Source organism: Tachyglossus aculeatus, chromosome 14 (genome assembly GCF_015852505.1).
Source record: "Tachyglossus aculeatus isolate mTacAcu1 chromosome 14, mTacAcu1.pri, whole genome shotgun sequence".
In the NCBI taxonomy this organism is placed as follows: Eukaryota; Metazoa; Chordata; class Mammalia; order Monotremata; family Tachyglossidae; genus Tachyglossus; species Tachyglossus aculeatus.
This window is the reverse complement of record NC_052079.1, coordinates 41,285,849-41,308,656: the sequence shown is the minus strand read 5'-3', so window position 1 is coordinate 41,308,656 and position 22,808 is coordinate 41,285,849. Positions and strand designations below refer to the sequence as shown.

The 22,808-nt window shown below is 45.5% G+C and overlaps 1 protein-coding gene across 4 annotated transcripts in view; it reads left to right on the top strand.

The window, feature by feature from the left end:
- The first annotated feature begins 4,765 nt into the window (after positions 1-4,765).
- ANKS1B (ankyrin repeat and sterile alpha motif domain containing 1B) overlaps positions 4,766-22,808 on the top strand; it is a 624,779-nt gene continuing 606,736 nt past the window's right edge. For all 4 annotated transcript variants that reach the window (XM_038756218.1, XM_038756216.1, XM_038756217.1 and 1 more), the window contains exon 1: positions 4,766-4,899. In XM_038756218.1, coding sequence (XP_038612146.1) covers positions 4,766-4,899 — 134 coding nt within the window. The remainder of the gene's footprint in view (positions 4,900-22,808) is intronic.

Sequence of the window (22,808 nt, the reverse complement as noted above, 5' to 3'; positions counted from 1 at the left end):
TGTTAAGCGCTTACTATGTGCAAAGCAGTGTTCTAAGCGCTGGGGGGAACACAAGGAGATGAGGTTGTCCCATGTGGGGCTCACAGTATTAATCCCCATTTACAGATGAGGGAACTCAGGCACAGAGAAGTGAAGTGACTTAACCAAGGTCACACAGCAGACATGTGGGGGAGGCGGGATTCGAACCCATGACCTCTGACTCCCAAGCCCGCGCTCTTTCCACTGAGCCACGCTGAGTGTTGAAGGCTTTGAGTAACCTGAAAAATTCTTCTCCCCACTTCTAGACTGGGAGCCCGTTGTTGGGTAGGGACCGTCTCTATCTGTTGCCGACTTATAGACCCCGGGCTTGGGAGTCACAGGTCGTGGGTTCAAATCCCGACTCTGCCGATTGTCAGCTGTGTGACCTTGGGCGACTCACTTAATTTTGAGAAGCAGCGTGGCTCAGTGGCCAAAGCCCGGGTTTGGGAGTCAGAGGTCGTGGGTTCTAATCGCGGCTCCACAACTTGTCAGCTGTGTGACTTTGGGCAAGTCACTTCACTTCTCTGTGCCTCAGCTGCCTCATCTGCAAAATGGGGATTAAGACTGTGAGCCCCACGCGGGACAACTTGATCACCTTTTAGACTGTGAGCCCACTGTTGGGTAGGGACTGTCTCTATATGTTGCCAACTTGTACTTCCCAAGCGCTTAGTACAGTGCTCTGCACACAGTAAGCGCTCAATAAATACGATTGATTGATTGATTGTAACCTCCCCAGCGCTTAGAACAGTGCTTTGCACATAGTAAGCCCTTAATAAATGCCATCAGCATTATTATTATTATTATTCTTCTCTGGGCCTCAGTGACCTCATCTGTCAAATGGGGATGAAGCCTGTGAGCCCCACGTGGGACAATCTGATCCTCCCTGTGCTTTCTACGTAGTAAGTGCTCAACAAATGCCATCATCATCACTGATCATCATCACACAGTAAGCGCTCAATAAATACGATTGAATGAATGCATTGTAGTTTAATAATAATAATAATAATAATAATGGCATTTATTGAGCGCTTACTATGTGCAAAGCACTATTCTAAGTGCTGGGGAGCTTACAAGGTCAGGTCAGGTTGTCCCAAAGGGGGCTCACAGTCTTCATCCCCATTTTCGGATGAGGTAACAGGCCCAGAGAAGTGAAGTGACTCGCCCACGGCCTCCCTCCGCCCATCCGCCAAGCTAGCTCTCTTCCTCCCTTCAAGGCCCTACTGAGAGCTCACCTCCTCCAGGAGGCCTTCCCAGACTGAGCCCCTTCTTTCCTCTCCCCCTCGTCCCCCTCTCCATCCCCCCGTCTTACCTCCTTCCCTTCCCCACAGCACCTGTATATATGTATATATGTTTATACATATATACTTATTACTCTATGTATTTTACTTCTACGTATTTATTCTATTTATACATATTTGTTAATATGTTTGGTTTTGAGAAGCAGCATGGCTCAGTAGAAAAGAGCCCGGGCATTGGAGTCAGAGGTCATGGGTTCAAATCCTGGCTCTGCCAATTGTCAGCTGTGTGACTTTGGGCAAGTCACTTAACTTCTCTGGGCCTCAGTTACCTCATCTGTAAAATGGGGATGTGAGCCCCCCGTGGGACAACCTTATCACCTTGTAACCTCCCCAGCGCTTAGAACAGTGCTTTGCACATAGTAAGCGCTTAATAAATGCCATTATTATTATTATTATTTGTTCTCTGTCTCCCCCTTCTAGACTGTGAGCCCACTGTTGGGTAGGGACTATCTCTACATGTTGCCAACTTGTACTTCCCAAGCGCTTAGTACAGTGCTCTCTGCACACAGTAAGCACTCAATAAATACGATTGATTGATTGAAGTAGCTTGCTCAAAGTCGCACAGCTGACAAGTGGCAGAGCTGTGATTTGAACCCCTGACCTCTGACTCCAAAACCCGTGCTCTTTCCCTTCAAGGCCCTACTGAAAGTTCACCTCCTCTAGGAGGCCTTCCCAGACTGAGCCCCTTCCTTCCTCTCCCCGTCGCCGCCCTCTCCATCCCCCATCTTACCTCCTTCCCTTCCCCACAGCACCTGTATATATGTTCGTACATATTCATTACTCTATTTATTTATGTATTTTACTTCTACATCTCTATTCTATTTATTTTATTTTGTTAATATGTTTGGTTTTGTCCTCTGTCTCCCCCCCACTTCTAGACTGTGAGCCCACTGTTGGGTAGGGACTGTCTCTCCATGTTGCCAACTTGTACTTCCCAAGCGCTTAGCACAGTGCTCTGCACACAGTAAGTGCTCGATAAATACGGTTGATTGATTCCTCTCCCCCTCGTCCCCCTCTCCATCCCCTCGTCTTACCTCCTTCCCTTCCCCACAGCACCTGTATATATGTATATATGTTTGTACATATTTATTACTCTATTTATTTTACTTCTACATATCTAGTCTATTTTATTTTGTTAATATGTTTTGTTTTGTTGCCTGTCTCCCCCTTCTAGACTGTGAGCCCACTGTTGGGTAGGGACTGTCTCTACATGCTGCCAACTTATACTTCCCAAGCGCTTAGTACAGTGCTCTGCACACAGTAAGCGCTCGATAAATCCGACTGATTGATCGATTGATTGGAGCAGCTGGCTCAAAGTCACACAGCTGACAAGTGTGCATAATTGGGAATCACTCAGCCGATGTGATTGCTACAGCGGGTTTTCAGGAACGCACAGTACAAGGTAAAGCTTTCTGCGGTATGAAACAAGCCCACCGTTGGGTAGGGACTGTCTCTATATGTTGCCAACTTGTGCTTCCCAAGCGCTTAGTACAGTGCTAGCACACAGTAAGCGCTCAATAAATACAATTGATTGAAACAGGACACAGTATCTGCCTGGATACTTCCCAAGCGCTTAGTCCAGTGCTCTGCACACAGTAAGCGCTCAATAAATACGATTGATTGAAACAGGACACAGTATCTGCCTGGATACTTCCCAAGCGCTTAGTCCAGTGCTCTGCACCCAGTAGGCGCTCAATAAATACGATTGATTGATTGAAACAGGACACAGTATCTGCCTGGATACTTCCCAAGCGCTTAGTCCAGTGCTCTGCACACTTGAAGCGCTCAATAAATACGATTGATTGATTGAACCAGGACACAGTATCTGCCTGGATACTTCCCAAGCGCTTAGTCCAGTGCTCTGCACACTTGAAGCGCTCAATAAATACGATTGATTGAAACAGGACACAGTATCTGCCTGGATACTTCCCAAGCGCTTAGTCCAGTGCTCTGCACCCAGTAGGCGCTCAATAAATACGATTGATTGATTGAAACAGGACACAGTATCTGCCTGGATACTTCCCAAGCGCTTAGTCCAGTGCTCTGCACCCAGTAGGCGCTCAATAAATACGATTGATTGATTGAACCAGGACACAGTATCTGCCTGGATACTTCCCAAGCGCTTAGTCCAGTGCTCTGCACCCAGTAGGTGCTCAATAAATACGATTGATTGATTGATTGATTGAAACAGGACACAGTATCTGCCTGGATACTTCCCAAGCGCTTAGTCCAGTGCTCTGCACCCAGTAGGCGCTCAATAAATACGATTGATTGATTGAACCAGGACACAGTATCTGCCTGGATACTTCCCAAGCGCTTAGTCCAGTGCTCTGCACCCAGGAAGCGCTCAATAAATACGATTGATTGATTGCAACAGGACACAGTATCTGCCTGGATACTTCCCAAGCGCTTAGTCCAGTGCTCTGCACCCAGTAGGCGCTCAATAAATACGATTGATTGCAACAGGACACAGTATCTGCCTGGATACTTCCCAAGCGCTTAGTCCAGTGCTCTGCACCCAGTAGGCGCTCAATAAATACGATTGATTGATTGCAACAGGACACAGTATCTGCCTGGATACTTCCCAAGCGCTTAGTGCAGTGCTCTGCACCCAGTAGGCGCTCAATAAATACGATTGATTGCAACAGGACACAGTATCTGCCTGGATACTTCCCAAGCGCTTAGTCCAGTGCTCCGCACCCAGTAGGCGCTCAATAAATACGATTGATTGATTGCAACAGGACACAGTCTCTGCCTGGATACCTACAGAAGGCAGTGTTGGTGCTGCAAATGCCATCATCATTATTATTATTATACTGCTGGGAGAAAATAACTTTGTTTTACCGGGGAGCCGTGATTTGAACCCCTGACCTGTGCCTCCAGAGCCCGGGCTCTTTCCCCCAGCTGCTTCCAAGCGCTTAGGCCGGCGGGCCGCGCACAGTGGGCGCTCAGTCCATAGGATTGAAGGGCTGGCTGAATGAAGGCGATGTCCTGGGCGGGACTTGTGGAAGCGCCCCCGCCCCCGCTGCAGCTCCGGTTTTTCCAGCAACAGCAGCAGCAGCAGCTTCCAGACCCTCCAACGCCCAAAAGCGGGAATCCCGGGCCTCCAAGCCCGCTGTTCCCAGGCCTGGGTTGCAGCCTTTCCTGGAGCTCGTGCATCCCGCTCCTGCTCCCACCCAGTCTCCATCCTCATCCTCCCCCCAAAAAGGCCCACCACCCCCAGGCCTCGGAGCCCGGGGGGAAAACGCTCCCATTCCATTGCAAAGGAGAAGAAGAAAGACGTGGAAGGGCTGGAAGAATCTCTTCCCGGCTGGAAGCTGATGCCTGATTTGGGGGGGAGGAGCTCCAGGATTTTTTTTTTTCCCAAAAGGGCTGGGTGGGAGGTGGACGGAGAAGACCTCTTTTTTTTTCCCCCCCTTTTTTTGGGGCGTATGTGTGTCTGAGCGATTATGGGGAAGGACCAGGAGCTGCTGGAAGCCGCTCGCACTGGAAATGTGGCCCTGGTGGAAAAACTCCTGTCTGGGAGAAAAGGAGGGATCCTGGGCGGTGGATCCGGAGCTCTGCCCCTGTCCAGCCTATTAAGGTAGGGAAGCGATGGATCCTGTGGCCCTCCGGTCTCCTCCAGCCCTATAAAACATGATGCCCCTTGCAGTTCTGATTACGGTTGTACCTGTGGCTTTTTAAGGTTTCCTCTCCAATTCAATTTCTCTCCCTCAGTGCGTCAGGAGCTACTTGTTCTGGGATATGAAGGAGATGCCATGCATCCCTTAATGGGGCTTGCTGAGCATCAGCGGTTGGCTTTCCTATCTATCCTATTTATTTTATTTTGTTGGTATGTTTGGTTCTGTTCTCTGTCTCCCCCTTTTAGACTGTGAGCCCACCGTTGGGTAGGGACTGTCTCTATGTGTTGCCAATTTGTACTTCCCAAGCGCTTAGTACAGTGCTCTGCACATAGTAAGCGCTCAATAAATACGATCGATTGATTGATTTCCTATTTTAATACATCCTGCATAGCATCATCAATCGTATTTAGCGAGCGCTCACTATGTGCAGAGCACTGTACTAAGCGCTTGGGAACTACAAATTGGCAACATATAGAGACAGCCCCTACCCAACAGTGGGCTCACAGTCTAAATATTATGTTTTCGAGTTTGGGTTCATTTACTGAACAGTCCTTTTTAGACTGTGAGCCCACTGTTGGGTAGGGACTGTCTCTATATATTGCCAACTTGTACTTCCCAAGCGCCTAGTACAGTGCTCTGCACACAGTAAGCGCTCAATAAATATGATTGATTGGTTTTTTTCTTCCTTCCCTCCCCGCTCCGTTGAAGTGGCACAGAAGCGATTGCCCGCTGGCCCCTATGTGGGAGAAGCCACAGCTTTTAGTTGCTCTCTTTACTCGCACAAAAATATTAGCCAGGCCAGGGTTGTGATTGTACAAAATGAAGAAAGTGAGCCACGCCGGGAGGTGTCATCTGCGTAGTGTAGCCAGGCCAGGGGTTGTGATTCTACAAAATGAAGAAAGTGAGCCACGCCGTGAGGTGGCATCTGTGTAGAGGAGCTAGCTATAAAACTTGATGAAGCAGGTTAGGCAGCCCCAGCCACGCTTTCCAGTGATCTTGACATGGTTGAGTGAAACTTGACTTCTCTGCAAAGGGGAAAAGAGAATGTCAAGGGGTAGGTGGGGGGGTAAGAGCTCAGGTGTGCAATCAATCAATCGATCAATCAATCATATTTATTGAGCACTTACTGTGTGCAGAGCACTGTACTAAGTGCTTGGGAAGTACAAATTGGCAACATATAGAGACAGTCCCTACCCAACATTGGACTCAGTCTAAAAGTGGGAGACAGAGGAAAAAAAAACCAAACATACTAACAAAATAAAATAAATAGAATGTGTGCAATAGAATTCAGGTGTGGAATGAACTAGCCGTTTTTGATGGGAAGTTGTTGCAGGTGGCACTGAAATTGCCTCCAACATTTCTGATTTTCGATACTGTGCAAAAATTGGAGGGTTTGGCACCCAGCTGTCAATATCGAAGGCGCAGAATTAGCAAGAGAAGGCAAAAAAAAGCAACCATCTCATTTGTGAGTGTATTCTTCTAGGAAGAAAAGAAGCAGACTTGAAGACGTGAAAATTATTTAGATGAAAGGCAAGGAAGGTTAACATATGAAACGCCACAGTCTTGAACCCGACACTTTTCAAGGCCCCGGGTGGTAACACTGAACCTAGATCATCATCAATCGTATTTATTGAGCGTTTACTATGTGCAGAGCACTGTACTAAGCGCTTGGGAAGTACAAATTGGCAACATATAGAGACAGTCCCTACCTAACAGTGGGCTCATATTCTCTAAGGGAGAAACTTCAATGATTGCCCCCCCCCCCCTCAAAGTACTGCATAGCATTCAGTTTGAAGGACAAATCATGCATTTCTTACACTTTTAAAGTTTGCATGTTGTCCTAAGTTGCGCTTAATGCAAATTCCTTGGTTCATTGTTGCTGCATAGACAAGGGAGTACATTTAATTGTTTCTAATTGCCCAGATGATGGGAGGAGGAGAGGAGGAAGGAAATTGTTGTTGTTGTTGTTGTAATTGGAGTACAATAACTGGTTTACAGAGGAAGGTTGGATTAAATATAATAGAAGATCTTTCTTGTCCACAGTTGTTTTTCATTGGTTTCAGCAGTCCACTGTGTAATTGGATACACTCTTTAGAGACTTTTATATAGACTACTCCGTATAATAAAGTCTCCTCATTGATCCTTTCAGTTTGATCAGTTCCCAGTTAGAGAGTGTTTACTTATGCGTGTGTGACTGGTTACGGATATGGTTGTCATTGGGTCATATGTTAATGGCCACGATGATTTAGGTTTAGCAAATAGAATAGTGGAAGCTAGTGGTTGTAATTACAGATTGCTAGGAATAAAAATTGAATACTATTCCCTATGATTTATTTGCATCAATTTACTCTGAAATCATTCGAGATTCACTTTTGTGACAGTTTTTTTTTTTGGCCCAAATAAAATGATTCTGTGGGGAAAAATTCTAATTTTAAAATACCACTGCTTAATGGTGGCAACCTTTCACCATTTTTCCCAATGAAAAGTACATCAGAATACTCAATCTGTGTGAAAGGTTTTCACTTCCCTTACCTGGGAAATATGTGAGCCTGGGGAAGGTGGAGCAGCCAAGCATATAATATACCAAAATACAATGAAACTTACTGAGCCAAAGTTTGGAGTGCCTGGAACTAGGTTCAGGAGTCTTCCTACTATTATTGGCTCGGCCTGAATTAAAAATTTATGTGCGATGGGGATGTTACCAAATGCCAAAATGCTATCACTTTGGAGATTCTTCTCCTGAAATTACTCTCAGAAATGACCCTCAACCTCGGTACGTGGAGTAATGACTTAAGAAAAGCTCACTTTTGGAGAAATATACAGCTACCGCCCTGATTTGTGGTAGCAGCTAAAAAAGGCTAGCGAAATGTTGGTCATGAGGAAAAGTATGCTGTTGCCATTAGACTATGGCATGTCCATACCTTTCATTCATTGTCATATTTATTGAGCACTTACCGTGTACGGAGCACTGTACTAAGTGCTTGGGAGAGTACAATACAACAATAAACAGTCACATTCCTTGCCCACAACAGGCTTACAGTGTAGAGTGAGGGAGACATCACGCTAGGCACTGATCTCCTCATCCTATTTCAGGAAATATTTAAGATTGTTAGCTCCTCAAGGGCAGGAATCAGATCTACCAATTGTATTGAACTTTCTCAAGTGTTTCTTACAGTGCTCTGCATACAGGAAGAGTTCAACAGATACCACTGATTGATTGATTGATTGGATGAAATAAGAAAACTGGAGAAGGTAGAGAGCCGAGCATCCAAGATGATTAAAGGGATCCTTAATCAGCTCCCTCTTGCTTCCCTGGCCTGGACCGTCCTCTCACCATGAATCCCATACCACAGAGCTCCCCACAGTCAGTAAACTCCCCATCCCGTTACAGTGTGCATTTCCCGATTTGCTTCTCCTCCCCTAAATGTATTTTAACGTCCATTTCCCCAACTAGGCTGTAGGATCCTCGAAGACGGAGGTTATGTCTACCAACCCTTGCACCCTCCCAAGTTCTTAATACAGCACTTGGCACACAATAAGCGCTCAATAAATACCATTGATTGATAGAGTAGCTTTTATATGAGGACAGGCTGTCAAGGTGAGGGATCTTCAATCGATTGATAATATTAAGTATTAATACTATAAATTTGAGCACTTAAAATACGCAGAGTACCATATTCAGTGTTTGGGAGACCCCAGTAGATATAGACAATGTGTAGACAAGGAGTTTACGTCTAACAAAGGAGGCAGACATAATAAGGAAGAAGTGCTCGGATAGTAGAGGGTGTAAATCAAGAGGCACAAAAGTGAAACTGGGGGTTGTGAGTGCAAAAGTGCCGAGGTGATAGATGGGAGGAGGTAACTTGGGAAGAAAAAAGTTAATTGGAATATTTTCTGGAGGCGATGGGATTTCAGAAGGGCTTTGAAGAGGGGATGAGCTGAGGTCTGGCAGATTTGAAGTGAGAGGGAGTTCCAAGTAGAAGGGAGGGTTATTAGAAGAAAGTTAGGATTGTTAGAAAGCAAGTTTGGCTGTAAGTAGGGTTTAAAAAAAGTGATAGGGTGATGATTTCATGATGGGAGAAGTTATGGCCTTTGGTGACCAGCTTATAATTATGACCTGTAGGCTGTAAACTCCTTGCGGTCAGGGATAGTGTCTACCAACTCTGCTGTATCCTAGTTTTCCAAGAGCTTAGCACAGTGCTGTGCACACAGTAAGCACTCAAATACCATTGATAGACGAGTAATTTTTGTTGCCACTTTTGGTTAACAGGATATTAAATAGAATGACTATTGGTCTCACTCAGTAATGGCATTTATTTTGATTTGAGGATCTGTGTCGCTCCCCCCCCCACTCCCCCCTGCTGCCCCCAAGAATATGCGAGCGTGATTGAGTTTGAAAGTTGTAGATCTGCATGTGAGCCATGGAATGTGTTGGACACTTAGATTTGAGCATGATTACTTGTATTGCCTCACAGAATCTGAGCTCTCATTTTCATCTGTGTACTCTTAGCCTAGTTCTTAGCATAGTGCTTTCCACACTGTAAACACTTAGTAACTAGGTTACTGCTGCCTAGATGTTCCGTTTAAGGGACCAAATTAAAAAATGGCTTTTTCATTCAGTATTTCTTAAGGATGTTTATAACTTTCATTTTTCTAGCACTCTTCCATTTGTTTGCATTAAACAGTAGAGCGCTCATGGTTAATTTCTATTTTGTAAATTCCCAGGATTGCCTTCTGCAAAATCTAGTATTGTGCTCTCCCAAGTGTTTACTACAGTGGTCTGCATGTAGAGAGAACTCAATAAATACCATTGATTGATTGACAGTGGAAACAGGTCTCTTCCAAAGATGCTTCCGCAAAGTCCCAAGTGAGGAGCAGTTTCTAGAATGGTGACCTGAAATGTGCTAGCGTGACACTGCAATTTTTTGTAGAGGGCTTTAGAGTCCTGATATCATTGTAATAGTAAAACGATGGTTTCCAAGTAAGTGATCCTTTTGGGATAAGGACTGTCGTAAGTGGGAAAGTGTAGTTTTAATATCAATCTATCAGTGGTATTCATTGAGTGCACACTTTGTGTGGAACACTGTACTAAGGTCTTGGGAGAATATAATACAACAGAATTAGCAGAACACGTTCCCTGCCCGTAACGAGTTTACAGCGTAGAGGGGGATACAGGTGTTAATATGGATAAATAATTTATAATGTATAACAGAGGTATGTAATTAAATGTTGTGAGGGGCCGGGGGCGGGGGTGGTGGTGGTGGTGCAAATATCAAATGTCCAAAGGTCACAGACCCAAGTGCACAGATGAAGCAGGGAGAGCAAGCTGGGGAAAGGAGGGCTTAATAGGGTGGAGGGGGATATGGGAAAGGGGTCGGTGGTGAGATAGATGAGATCAGGGCACAGTGAGTCAGCTAGCACTAGAGGAGCGGAGTGTGCGGGCTGGGCTGTAGTAGGAGATCAGTGAGGTGGAATGGGGGTGAGCTGAATGACTGCTTTAAAGCCGACGGTAAGTAGTTTTTGTTTGATGTGGAGGTGGGTGGACAACCAGTGGAGGTACTTGAGGAGTGGGGAGACATGGATTGAACATTTCTGCCGAAAAATGATCTGTGAAGTAGGGACCCTGCAAGGGGTGTAAACTGTGATGCTGCTGCACTTAGGTTATTATGGTTTTCACCTTTAAGGAAAGCACTTGACCGCAGGGATGCCAACTTTTATTTTTGAGAGGAGATGCACTTGGGGATGGAGCATCGAAGTCAAGGGAAGAGTAGAGAGGGTGAGGGAAAGAGAGGTAGAGAAGAAAAGGAAAAGAGGTGAGGAAAGGAGAGAAAAAGCATCTGAGACCACATCTTCTTCCATTGCCCCCTCTCAAGTGCTTAGAACAGTACTCTGCCTACAGTAGATTTTGGACTTGCTGCCCCGCCCAGCCACTTCATCTTCTTGTTTGCCACTATTTCTCGCGTAATCGCCAGGCCAGAGGTTCCTGTCACTTCTGGCTCCAGAAACTGGGAGGGAGAAGCCATCTGGAGCTGCTGCGGCGGTTGTTTTAAGCCTCCCATGGCAGCATGCTCTCCAAGACCCCGACGGGCCCAGCTCTAATACCACGTGCCCACTGGTGGCATCAGCAAAGTGGCAGCAGCCCTTTGGGGCTGGCCAGCTGAGCTGAAGCCACTGTTGCTCACACCGCAACCCAAGGGGTGGGCAAGCAGCAGTGGTGTCAGCCCGGGAAAAGGGCACGGAGGCTCTGGGAGATGCCGGAGAGGCCGTTTAGTCTCTGCAGGGCAGGGCGGCTTGCTTCTCGGACTCTGGAGCGTGGGTTGGGAGAGTCCCTGGCCCAATTCCACAACATGGTCAGGGGGACCGGAACAGGTCCCCAGGGTTTGGCTGGGCTGAGGGATGTGCCCTGCCTATTGGCCTCTTTCTGGCTCTAAGGGGTGGGGCGGGCAACCTAAAATTGCCCACCTAGCCCTAACCCCTGAGGGGGTGAAGCTGTTGGGGTTCATTGCCCCCTTTTACTCTTTATGAAGCTGATAGTTCGCCTCTAATTCTCCATTTCTTAGACCTCTGAGAAGCAAAGGAGCAGCCCTTGTCTCACACTGTAATTGCAATAAACACAAGTCTTGTAGTGTTGTTCTATTTCTTCATCAGGGCAGATAGCACTTTAATTAGTTGTTAGCATTTTCTACAGCAGCCAATTGAGGCCTGAGAAACATATATGGGTCTTTGTGTTCCTTTTTGTCGTTTTCATCTTGCTCTGTTCTTGTCTTTTTAAGACCTTTAAGACCTGTCTTTTAAGACCTATTCTTGTCTTTTTACATCCGCCAGGCTGGCTCTCTTCCTCCCTTCAAGACCCTACTGAGAGCTCACCTCCTCCAGGAGGCCTTCCCAGACTGAGCCCCCTCCTTCCTCTCCCCCTCCTCCCCCTCTCCATCCCCCCGCCTTACCTCCTTCCCTTCCCCACAGCACCTGTATATATGTATATATGTTTGTACATATTTATTACTCTATTTATTTTACTTGTACATATCTATTCTATTTATTTTATTTTGTGAATATGTTTGGTTTTGTTCTCTGTCTCCCCCTTCTAGACTGTGAGCCCACTGTTGGGTAGGGACTGTCTCTATATGTTGCCAACTTGGACTTCCCAAGCGCTTAGTACAGTGCTCAGCACACAGTAAGTGCTCAATAAATACGATTGATTGATTGATTTTTATAGCTTCCCATTTGAATCTCCCTCATTTCTCACCAGCATCCCCTCTCCAGTGCTTCCTACCCTTTTTTTTCCTGTCCATTTCTCCCTCACTCTAGGATCCTCACCTCCCTTTCCTCTGTCCTCCTCTCTTTTCCTATTTCCCCTTCTCATCTACTGTCTTCTATCACTTCTTATCTAGCTCCCTTGCCATCCTTTTTTTTTTGGTTCTTTCCTTGTCTCCGTCACCTTCCTCAATCCTCTTTCTCCTCCCTCCATCTGATTTCTCCCAGATTCTTCTACTTCTCCCCACCCTGTATCCTCTTACCATACTTTGATCCTCTTTTCTCTGTTTTAAGTTGCCCCTGCCTGGGATAGGCAGGTGCATTTTGACAACAGAGGAGGAGGCACTTTCTGCAGTCCGTGGCTGAACTTATCCAAGCAGTTGCTGCTGTGGCAGGTAATTTCATTGTAACCAGAAGCACTGCAGTGGCAGAAAAGAGGTGACCTTTCCCCAACCTCTCTCTGCCACCATGGCTACTGCCGCTTCTAAGCTGTTGCCACCACTGCTACCATTTCCCTCATGACATCTGAGCCAGTAGCAAGCTGTGCCAACTGCCAGCCCAGAACATGATAATGATAATAGTAATAATTGTGGTATTTCTTACGTGCCTTCAATGTGCAGAGTACTGTGCTAAGCACTGCGGTAGATGCAAGATGATCACATTGGACCCAGACCGTGCCCATGTGAGGGTTCGCAGTGTAAGATAGGAGGGAAAACAGCTATTTTGTCCCCATTTTATAGATTAGGAAATTGAGGCACAGGGAAAGTTAAGTGACTAGCACAGGGTCTATAGACAAAGATCGCAAAAGCACTTAGAGATAAAAACATAAATTCCGGTATTTTATTTCTGTCAATCTGTTTTGAAAAGCCCAATGGTAGTTTTAAGAGACTAATTTTCAAAATAGCCATACAAAGTTGGTAAGTGAAAAGCAGAAGTATAGACTCATTCCTCCATCCTGTAAGACACTCCCATGCTGTGTGTTTACGAGTATCTCAAAATAAATTGGGCTGTGACTTTGGATTGTAACTTGCACTTTGAAGGGAGAACTCCAAGCCATGACACTATTTGGGGGGTGTCTTCACTCTTGGGACCATAAATTAAGGTGCAAAGCTCTGATAGTATCTAGTCACAAACACAACCTTACCACAGTCACAACAAACACTAACAATTTCTGGGCTTTTGTTGGCAGGTAGAGTAGAAAGCTACAGTGAGAAGCGGTGTGGCCAAAGATAGTACCTTAAATTTGTAGAGAGCATTAAAATTTTTCTGACGTGCTTTCACATCAACGATCTCATTTTATTCCCACAACATCCCTGGGTGGTAGACAGAGGCAAGCATCGTTATCCCCAATTTTCAGATGAGGAAAGGAAGGTACAGAGAGGGCAAGTGACATGCCTGAGGTTACACAGCAGGCCGCTGACATTGCTGGGGCTAGAATCTTGGTTCCTAACGCCCAGCCCCCTGCTCTTTCCTCTAGCCCCTGCTGCCTCCAGGTATGTTAAAATAATGTTTGTTTTCGGTTGACTTTGAGTGCAGATCTTTAGGCCTCAGCCTGAAACATTAGGTAAAAGCATTTCGTATTTCATAATCTTCATTAAGAATGAAGGAATTCAGGTGACATATCTATAAAATCAGATGAATTAGATCAGTTTCAATCACCCTTTCCCATTGGGTGATGTGAGGATTTTCCAGCTACTGCTACTTGAATATAATGGAGCAGAGTTAAAGCTGCCAGAGGAAGATTGCACGTCTGGTTTTTTTTTCTTCCAGCCACCAGAGTTCCTGGTTTTCTTTCTGCCTCCACAAGACCCTCATAGGAAGGCAGGGAGCTTGGTATGCTAGCTAGCTACCCACCCTTCACCTACCCTAATCATCATCATCATCATCAATCGTATTTATTGAGCGCTTACTATGTGCAGAGCACTGTAATGGCAGGGTGAGCACTACCCATCCTACCCAGAGCTTTCAGCCCAGTGTGGCACCTCTCAGTTGACAGAAGGGTGAAGCCTGCCTCCCATTTCCCTGACAGTAATGTACTAGTGTGATAAACACCGTAGTCGCTTCTGCTTGCTGTTTGTTGGAACTTAACCTTTAGGGTGGCAGAAAACACAGCTTGAGAGGTTTCTGACAGGGACATAGATAGCTTATGTCCTTGACTGTTCTCTATTAGATCATCTATTGTATGACAGTCTTTTAGAGAACCAGCTAGGAATGAAACAACTGTGCCAAGAGAAAAGCACAACTTTGCCCTCTGGGTCAGTGATAGTGGAGAGGGAAGATAATGTAAGTCTGTTGTCCAGCATTCCAGATACGTGGGAATGCTGCTTTTAAGTTACATCGTTGGGTCAGTTTCAATAGTGCCCCTTAGGGATTGAGTCATCATCAGTTGGGAAACTTTTTGATATTTATTACAAGAACCAACCGTGTGAATTCCAGTTGCATTTATGGTGATAAGGTGAAGGTGGGGTGATTTCTTGAGGGTGACTGCTAATTGAACAGTTACTGGAGATGCGTTTAAGTAGATCTGGAAACAATCTTCCTGTTTTGGGTAGCAAAGTAGAATTTAAAATGGTGAGGCTTATCCAGGATGAAGTCACTATCTTTATTTGGGTTAGTGAGGCTAAGAATTGCTGAGATTCAGTTGAATCACACATTTCTTAGTTGGTAAAGAAAAGTCTTCTTTCCTTCCTTTCCTCCTCCCCTTTCCACCTCCCCTTTCCACCTCCCCTTTTCCCTTTCCTTTTCTTCCTTGATTTCCATCCAGCCTCATCCCCTTCCTTCCCAAACTGCTTGCCTTTACCTCCAAATATTCCTCTTTTCTATTCACTAAATATCTATTTATTGACATTCAAGTCTGTCTCCCCCTCTAGACCCTACACTCCTTGAGGGCAGGTAACATGTCTACCAACTCTGTTGTATTGCACTCTCCTCAGCTTTTAGTACAGTGCTCTGCCCATATATGATAGATTGATTGAGGTTCACAAGTGCTATGGAGAGTAATTGGGTAGATGAGGTATATATATGAATGCTACAGAGAGTAATAGAGTGTATGAGTTATTTATATATAAGTTCTGTGTGGACTTGTGACCACTTAAATGCTTGGGTAATTTATGGACGTGCCAAAGTGGCAGTGGAGGGCTATTAAGTGTGGAGATTAGAAATTAATCGGGGAAGGAAGGCTTTCTGGAAGAGATATGGTTTCACCAGGGCTTCGAAGATGGGGAGAGCTGTGATCCACTGGAGTGGAGTAAGTTCCAGGCAGGGGAAGGGCATGAACAAGACATCTGCAGTGGGAGATATGAGCTCCTGGTGGGCAGGGAATGTCTACCAGCTCAGCTGTCTTGTACATCCCAGGTGCTTACTACAGTGAGTATTTACTACTACTCTGCACCCAGTGAGTGTTCAATAAATACCACTGATTGGTTTGTTTGAGAGGAACAAAGAGTGTGAGCTGAGGTGTAGTGGGAGAAGAGAGTGAATTAGTACGTGGGAAAAATCCAATTGAGTTCCTTAAAGACAAATGCCAGGAGTTCCTGCTTGATGTGGAGAGGAATGGGCAATGGTTGGAGGTTTTTGAGGAGTTGGGGACATGTGCAGAATGACAGTATAGATAAGTAATCTGGGTAGCAGAGCAAAGTATGGACTAGGAAGGGGAGGGATTGGCGGCATGGAGATTGATGTAGTAATCCAGGCAAGCAGCGTGGATTCAGTGTGGTGGCTGTTGAATGGAGAAGAAGGGGTGGATCCTGGACATGTTGTGGAGGAAGAACTGAAAGGATTTGGCGATGGGCCATCCCCAGAGAGTCGCTTGGCCACCACAGCAGCCCCTGTGCTGCAGCTGTACTTTTAGGCTCGTAATACTTGGCAAGTCAGGAAGGTCTTTTCTTTGCATAGAAATTCAGCATGTACAATCGTGGGATGTGGGTCGTGGATCGTCGTTGAAGACTGGGGAGGTGAGGTGACCCTGAAGGGGATCGAGCCAAGAAGCTGGGTGGCAGAATTAATGGCAGGGAACCCTCCTGGCTCCTCTCCGCTCCTCTCCAACTTGACCCGATCTCGGCAACTCACCTGCACGATCTGGGTAATGACGTGGGCAGAGTGGCAAGAGCAGCCCCTGTCAGATATGAATCTAGAGGGGAGAAGAGGAGAAACGCTTGCCTCAACTCTGGAAAGAGCTGCTGCTGACTTTCCTTGGCAGCTTCTTGATGCCCTGGTCTCTGCAGTAGGGAGAAACTGATTTCAGTGATAGGATAATGAGACCCACCACCAAGGCCTAGGCAGTGGTCTTCAAGAGAGCCTGTGAAGTACACTTAGGTGTCAGAGCGAAGGGTAGGAAAGCAAAGCCACTGTAAATAAGTGCTGACCCAGAGAGTTCATTCATTCATTCAGTTGTATTTATTGAGCGTTTACTGTGGGCAGAGCACTGTACTAAGCGCTTGGGAAGTAGAAGTTGGCAACATATAGAGATGGTCCCTACCCAACAACGGGCTCACAGTCTAGAAGGGGGAGACAGACAACAAAACAAAACATGTGGACAGGTGTCAAGTCGTCAGAACAAATAGAATTAAAGCTAAGTGCACATCATTAACAAAATAAATAGAATAGTAAATATGTACAAGTAAAAGAAATAGAGTAATAAATCTGTACAAACATATTATACAGGGCTGTGGGCGGGGGGAAGAGGTTGGGCCGGGGGGATGGGGAGGAGGAGAGGAAAAAGGGGGCTCAGTCTGGGAAGGCCTCTTGGAGGAGGTGAGCTTTCAGCAGGGCTTTGAAGGGAGGAAGAGAGCTAGCTTGGCGGATGGGCAGAGGGAGGGCATTCCAGGCCAGGGGGAGGATGTGGGCCGGGGGTCGACGGTGGGACAGGTGAGAACGAGGTACAGTGAGGAGGTTAGTGGCAGAGGAGCGGAGGGTGCAGGCTGGGCCGTGGAAGGAGAGAAGGGAGGTGAGGTAAGAGGGGGTGAGGTGATGGACAGCCTTGAAGCCCAGGGTGAGGAGTTTTTGCTTGATGCGTAGGTTGACAGGCAGTCACTGGAGATTTTTGAGGAGGGGGGAGAGTTGCCTTTATTGGAGTGAAGTATTATTCAATGAATAGTGTCTTTAGAGTGTGAAATTTTTGGCTGGCGTGTCTTCCACGGTGACCCAGATGCTATCCCCAGAAAAGAACCGCCGCGAAGAGGACTAAATGATTGCAAACTGTTGGATGTGGGGGATGGAGGCATCTGGTTGTTGGTTTCCCCAAACGGACCCGGGGAAACAGCTTTCAGCGGTAGAGCTCCGATGCCAAATGTTAGGATGCATGTTCAATTTTCTGACTATGGAGCACTTCACATTTGAAAATAAACCACTGCTAAATTAAGCCAGCCCTATTTTTGTTATTCACTACATAGTTGGAAGGGAGAGTAAAGGAATGACTAAACAGGAGGAAATGGATCTCATGTACAAAACTGCAGTCTCTTTACGAAAAAGAAGGCTAATAGAACAATGAATACCAGGGTGTAGGATTCAGTTTTCTTGTTTTCTGAATTTACAACTTAGGCTTTTAAGCATTGGTTGTACAATCCCAAGCTCTATAAATAGATGGAGTAGGAAGTGAATGATAGCTGTGATTAAGCATCATTTGGGATGAACATTCAAGTTGTTTTTAATGCAGTTCCAGCCTTTCCAAGGGCCATTGTTTTATTTTCAGCTGCAAGTTGATTTCAATATGTAGGTCATTTCGTGTCTTTCTTCCCATCACGCAGGAGAAACATTTCAAGTACTGACCCCAGGATCCCAATTAAAGCTCTGCCATGCTTTCTTTATGAAATTGATCTTTGATCAATTTATCTTATTTTCCCTGCCACCTCATGTTATTGTTTATACGCTTCTGTCTCCTTGATATTTCTGTAGCTACTCTGCCAGTTTTTTAATTTGAATGTTTTTGCATTTGAATTAGTTTCTGTATTCCCCATGTGGTGGGCACGGGAATGCTCACTGTATACAAAGCAAGGCTCCAAAAATACCATTCAATGCTCCGAATATGAGTTCAAGTATTATTAGACCTAGTCAGTTGGTCTTACAGTGTTCTTTTTACATGAGTGAAAAACTAGGAAAATGTGAGTGTTACCTTGGCATCTCATCTCTAAGCGTCGCTCAAACAGATCAGATGCCTATACACAGAAGTGTATACGAGCAGATCGAGAAAGTTGCAATTCCTATTTTGCACTGTTCTGAATTTATTTTTAACCTGTTCTGTCATGTGGTTTTGCACCATATGCAAAGTTTTGCTGCCAGTTTGCTTTTACTTGAAATTCCATCATTATGGAACTGTGAACTGAGTCTGAGAAAATTGCTAGCTAAAATTGTTTATAAAAAGATGATGCAGTTCTGTCACCAAGTTTGTTCTTATGGAGTTGGTTCGGCTGAGGATGATTGGGCCAGTCCACCTTTGGCTTTTTCTCCATTTTAGAGGTGCTTTGAACTCTGCTCCCTCTCCTTACTTGGTTGTGTTGTTTCATGAAGGTTATTAATGATGGAGTCACCCATTGAGAGTGACTGATTCACCTCGATCTAGTGGTATCAGGATTGAGAACTCGGGAGAAGGAATTATTGATAATACCAGATGATTTGCTCAGCGCCCCTCCCAGTCTATCTCCTAGTTGGTCGGGTACCCATTGGGGAGCCGGTTGTTGGTTAGGGATTGTCTCTATCTGTTGCTGAATTGTACTTTCCAAGCGCTTAGTACAGTGCTCTGTATACGGTAAGCACTAAATAAATTATGATTGAATGAATGAATGAACAAGCGAGCAGGTGGGCAAGAGTGCAGCATATTGAAAAATGGCTATAAAGGGTTTTTATGCACAGGATCTATTGGCAGCTGAAGCAGCATGTCCTAACAGAACAAGTTTGGGCCTCGGAGTCAGGGTGACCTGGTTTTAATCTCTGCTCTTCCACTTGCTGTGTGACCTTGGGAAAAATCACTTAACTTCTCTGTGTCTCAATTTTCTCATTGGTACCGAGGGAATAAAATACCTGTTCTCTGTTAGATTGTGAGCCCCATGAGGGAAAGGGTCCAAGTCTCACCTGATTATCTTGTATCTGCCACAGTGCTCAGCACATTGCTTGGCACATAGAAAATACTTAACAAGTACCATCAATTATTATTATTATTATCATCATCCTCATCACCATTATTATTATTACTATGTGAGTGCAGGAAAGGTCACTAATCACCCCTGGGAACAGTCAGTTTACCCCATCCTGCTTTCGGTGTACTTTTCACCACTCCCTTTGTTTCAGAACACAGATGTCAACTTCCGATTTTGAGTACAGGGACAAAGAGGACTTTCTAATGGTTGGCACACTTCAAAGGACCAACAGGTCAAAGAAACCTGGTTTGGGATTCCGATCAGCCCCTTTGGAGACGTGGCAGGAACGAGGCAGGAGGACCTTCCCCAAAAGCTTTTTGGGTTAAAAAGAAAAACCCAACAAAAAATGGGCTTGAGTCCGCAGCTTGCTATCCTTGGGGCAGCAGCCCCCATCATCCCTTCGGGTCCTAATGTCATCTTCTTTGTCTTCATTTCTGCTGCTATTGGTCATGTGATTGGCTCGTCACCTTTAGGTTGTGTATACATGAAGTGAATGGCCAGGATAGAAAAGTTAATGGGTCTCACCTGAATCTTAAACCGCACAGACCTTGGCTTCAATTCCAATTTAATAGAAGATGGAATAACTTGTGTTTCTTGTTGCGTTCAGCATGGTTTGCACGGCACGCGACACATTGGGCTGGTGGAGATAGGGTCTCTTGATTGGTCCAGGAATAAGCACAATCGGCACCCGATGACCAGGCTGCCGACGGTCTTGTCCCCTCCCTCCTCCCACTGCTAGGGGTTGGAAAGGACTCATAGTTTACTGGAGATTTGGCAGATGTATGACGTTGGAAGTCATGCAGGATCAGGCTCCAGTCACATGGCTTTGCATCACATGCAAAAGAGAGGAGGAGAGAGAACTTTGAGACGGGAGCTGTGGCCACTGTTGACCCAAAACAGTGGAGGCTTGTACAGCTTCATCTTCTGGGCATCTCTCCCACCCTTTCTCTCTGGACTGACTGGCTGCCTGTCCATGAGGCTCTGCAGGGTCAGTCAGTTGTATTTAGTGAGCATTTAATGTGTGCAGAGCACTGTACTAAGCACTTAGGAGAGTATAGTGTAACAGACACATTCCTGCCCGCAACAAGCTTATAGTGTGTTGTTGTATAGGGTTATATAGTGTTGTATCGTATGTTGGGTGTGTTGTATAGGGGTGTGTTGGGGGAGGAGGCTGCATTTGACCAATCACGACCTCCTGCCATTTGGCCCCGTAAAGTTTGTGGCTAGTTGTAGGCCGGCTCGCAGCGTTAAGCCGGCCCTTATAGGCTCATGGCACAAATGAGGTCCCTGGGTGGATGTCTGTTGTGATATCAGGAGATTGTCTGTTCTGGAGTGGGGTAAGCGATGACAGCTCTCAAGGCCTAGATCTTCTAATTTTGCACCAGGCCCCAGTAGCTATTGTCTGGACCACTCTAGGCTGGTATGATAACCTGCTGAGTACTAAAACTAATAAGGGAACGTGTCTACCAACTCTCTTGTATTATACTCTTAGTAAGGGGCTTAGTAGAGTGCTCTGCCCACAGTAAGTGCTCCATAAATACTATCGATTGGAAGGATCTGAAAGTAAATTAAATTTTGGACAATTTTAATAGAGATTCTTCTCCAAGGTGTGCTGCTGTTCCTAAAGATTGCATGGCCTAGTAATGGGCTTGGGAGCAGAAGACCAGGGTTCTAATTCTGGCTCCGCCACTTGTCTACTGTGTAACTTTGGGCAACACGTAACTTCCTTATGGCTGTTATACGTAAAATTTCGATTAAGACTATGAGCCCATGTGGGCACATAGTAAGCGCTTTATGCAAATACCATAAAAAACAACAACAAAAAAGCCTTCTTTTTCCACCCTCCCTCCACTGGCTGGGAGCCCTAGTTCCAAACCAGTAATGGTTGGGGTGTCCAACCATCTCATTGTCTGAGTATCCTCTGTCTTAGTTCTAATAACCCACACTCATATTCTCCTTCAGGATCCTGGAGCTCCCTGCCATCAGATGAATCCCTACTGGAGTTTGGGAGTGCAGGGAAGGCTGGGGAAATTTTTTTGCAGGTTAACGATTAACATCTCTTTAAAAAAAAATGCCTGATTTTCCGGTGTTTTTATTTTCCTGTTGCAGTGGTGTGATTGTGGACTTGGTTGGGACTCGAGGGCTTATCGACTGAATAATAAGTTGCTGTACCGGGGCCGATCTGAATTGATACAGGCAGAACCATTAGATCGAACCAGAGTGCAGAGATGTTTGGTGGCTTTTTAGATAAAATCAGGCTGTAAGAATTGGGCCAAACCATGGTATAAACCTTCAAAAAAAAATCAACTGTAAGCTTCACCAGGACTTTTCCTGGTTTCCATGTAGCTCTCATTTGTGGGGAATGAAAATTGGGCAGAGAGGCAATAACCGTTATCTTTGCAGTTGAACTAAGGTGGTGACTGTTGCCAATGCTGTCTTACTTTCATTCCCTATTAATCTGCTCTTTGCCTCCCCAACAACACTGAGTAAGTCTGCAGTAGCTGCTGTGGCTACAGGGGTCTAAGGCCTTTACCCCTCCGGGCATCATCTCTGCCCCCTAGTCTGGTCCACCTACACAATTTCTGCCCAGCACTTGACTGTGTTAATCCAGCATGACCTTAGCTGTATTTCTAAATTGGGGTTTTAACGTCATGCAAGGAAACAGGATTGCATTCCTTTTGGAAAAGCGGCCTGATCATGTCATGAGATCAGACATTGAACTTGTAAAGTCAATCCGGAGAAAGGAAGCATAATGAATATACATTACCACTAAATGGATATTTTGTTGTTAGATAATGTTTGGGCTGTGTTTTTAGATGGTTGGTCATGCACTGCTTGATTTGCGTGCTCTGGCTGACTGCTTATGCCTACATGGAACTGTCTTCCAGGGCTTCTTTAGACCAGGGAAGACCCAATTCATTTCCAACCTTCAGATTTTCTCTCTGCCTGTCCTGAACTTTCATTCACACAGGGCTGGGCTGCTGCTGTTCAGGTAGGGGGATGAATTAATCTTGCTGGATTATTCATTCCCTCGCATAGAGTGTTCAAGACATCCTGTCTGTATGAGATTGTATCTTATTTCACTGCTTATCCTGATTTTCCAGAGATGTCTGGCAGGAGTGGACCTTGTAATTGTCCTGTGGCTTAAGACCTGCCTTCTTGTACTGGACCATACTGGTGACAGAACCCTCTAAATGGAAATTTGGCAACCAACTCCTTGGCATTTCTTTCATTTTAGGGACTTTCAGGGTCTGGCAGCTGTGAAGGAGGCTCATTAGAGCACCTGGGGAATAGAGGTCTTCAGAGAAGGCACAGGGAAAGGGACCTGGGAAGACAAAGCATCAAAAGAGAAGTGCAATCGAGACCAAATAAAATAAACAAAAAACAAAACCTCAGTAGTTGAGTCTCTGGGCAGCATTTTATCTTGTGACTTGATTCATAAGATAAGGTTTTAATGGAGTTTAGGGAGATGAGACTCAAGAACC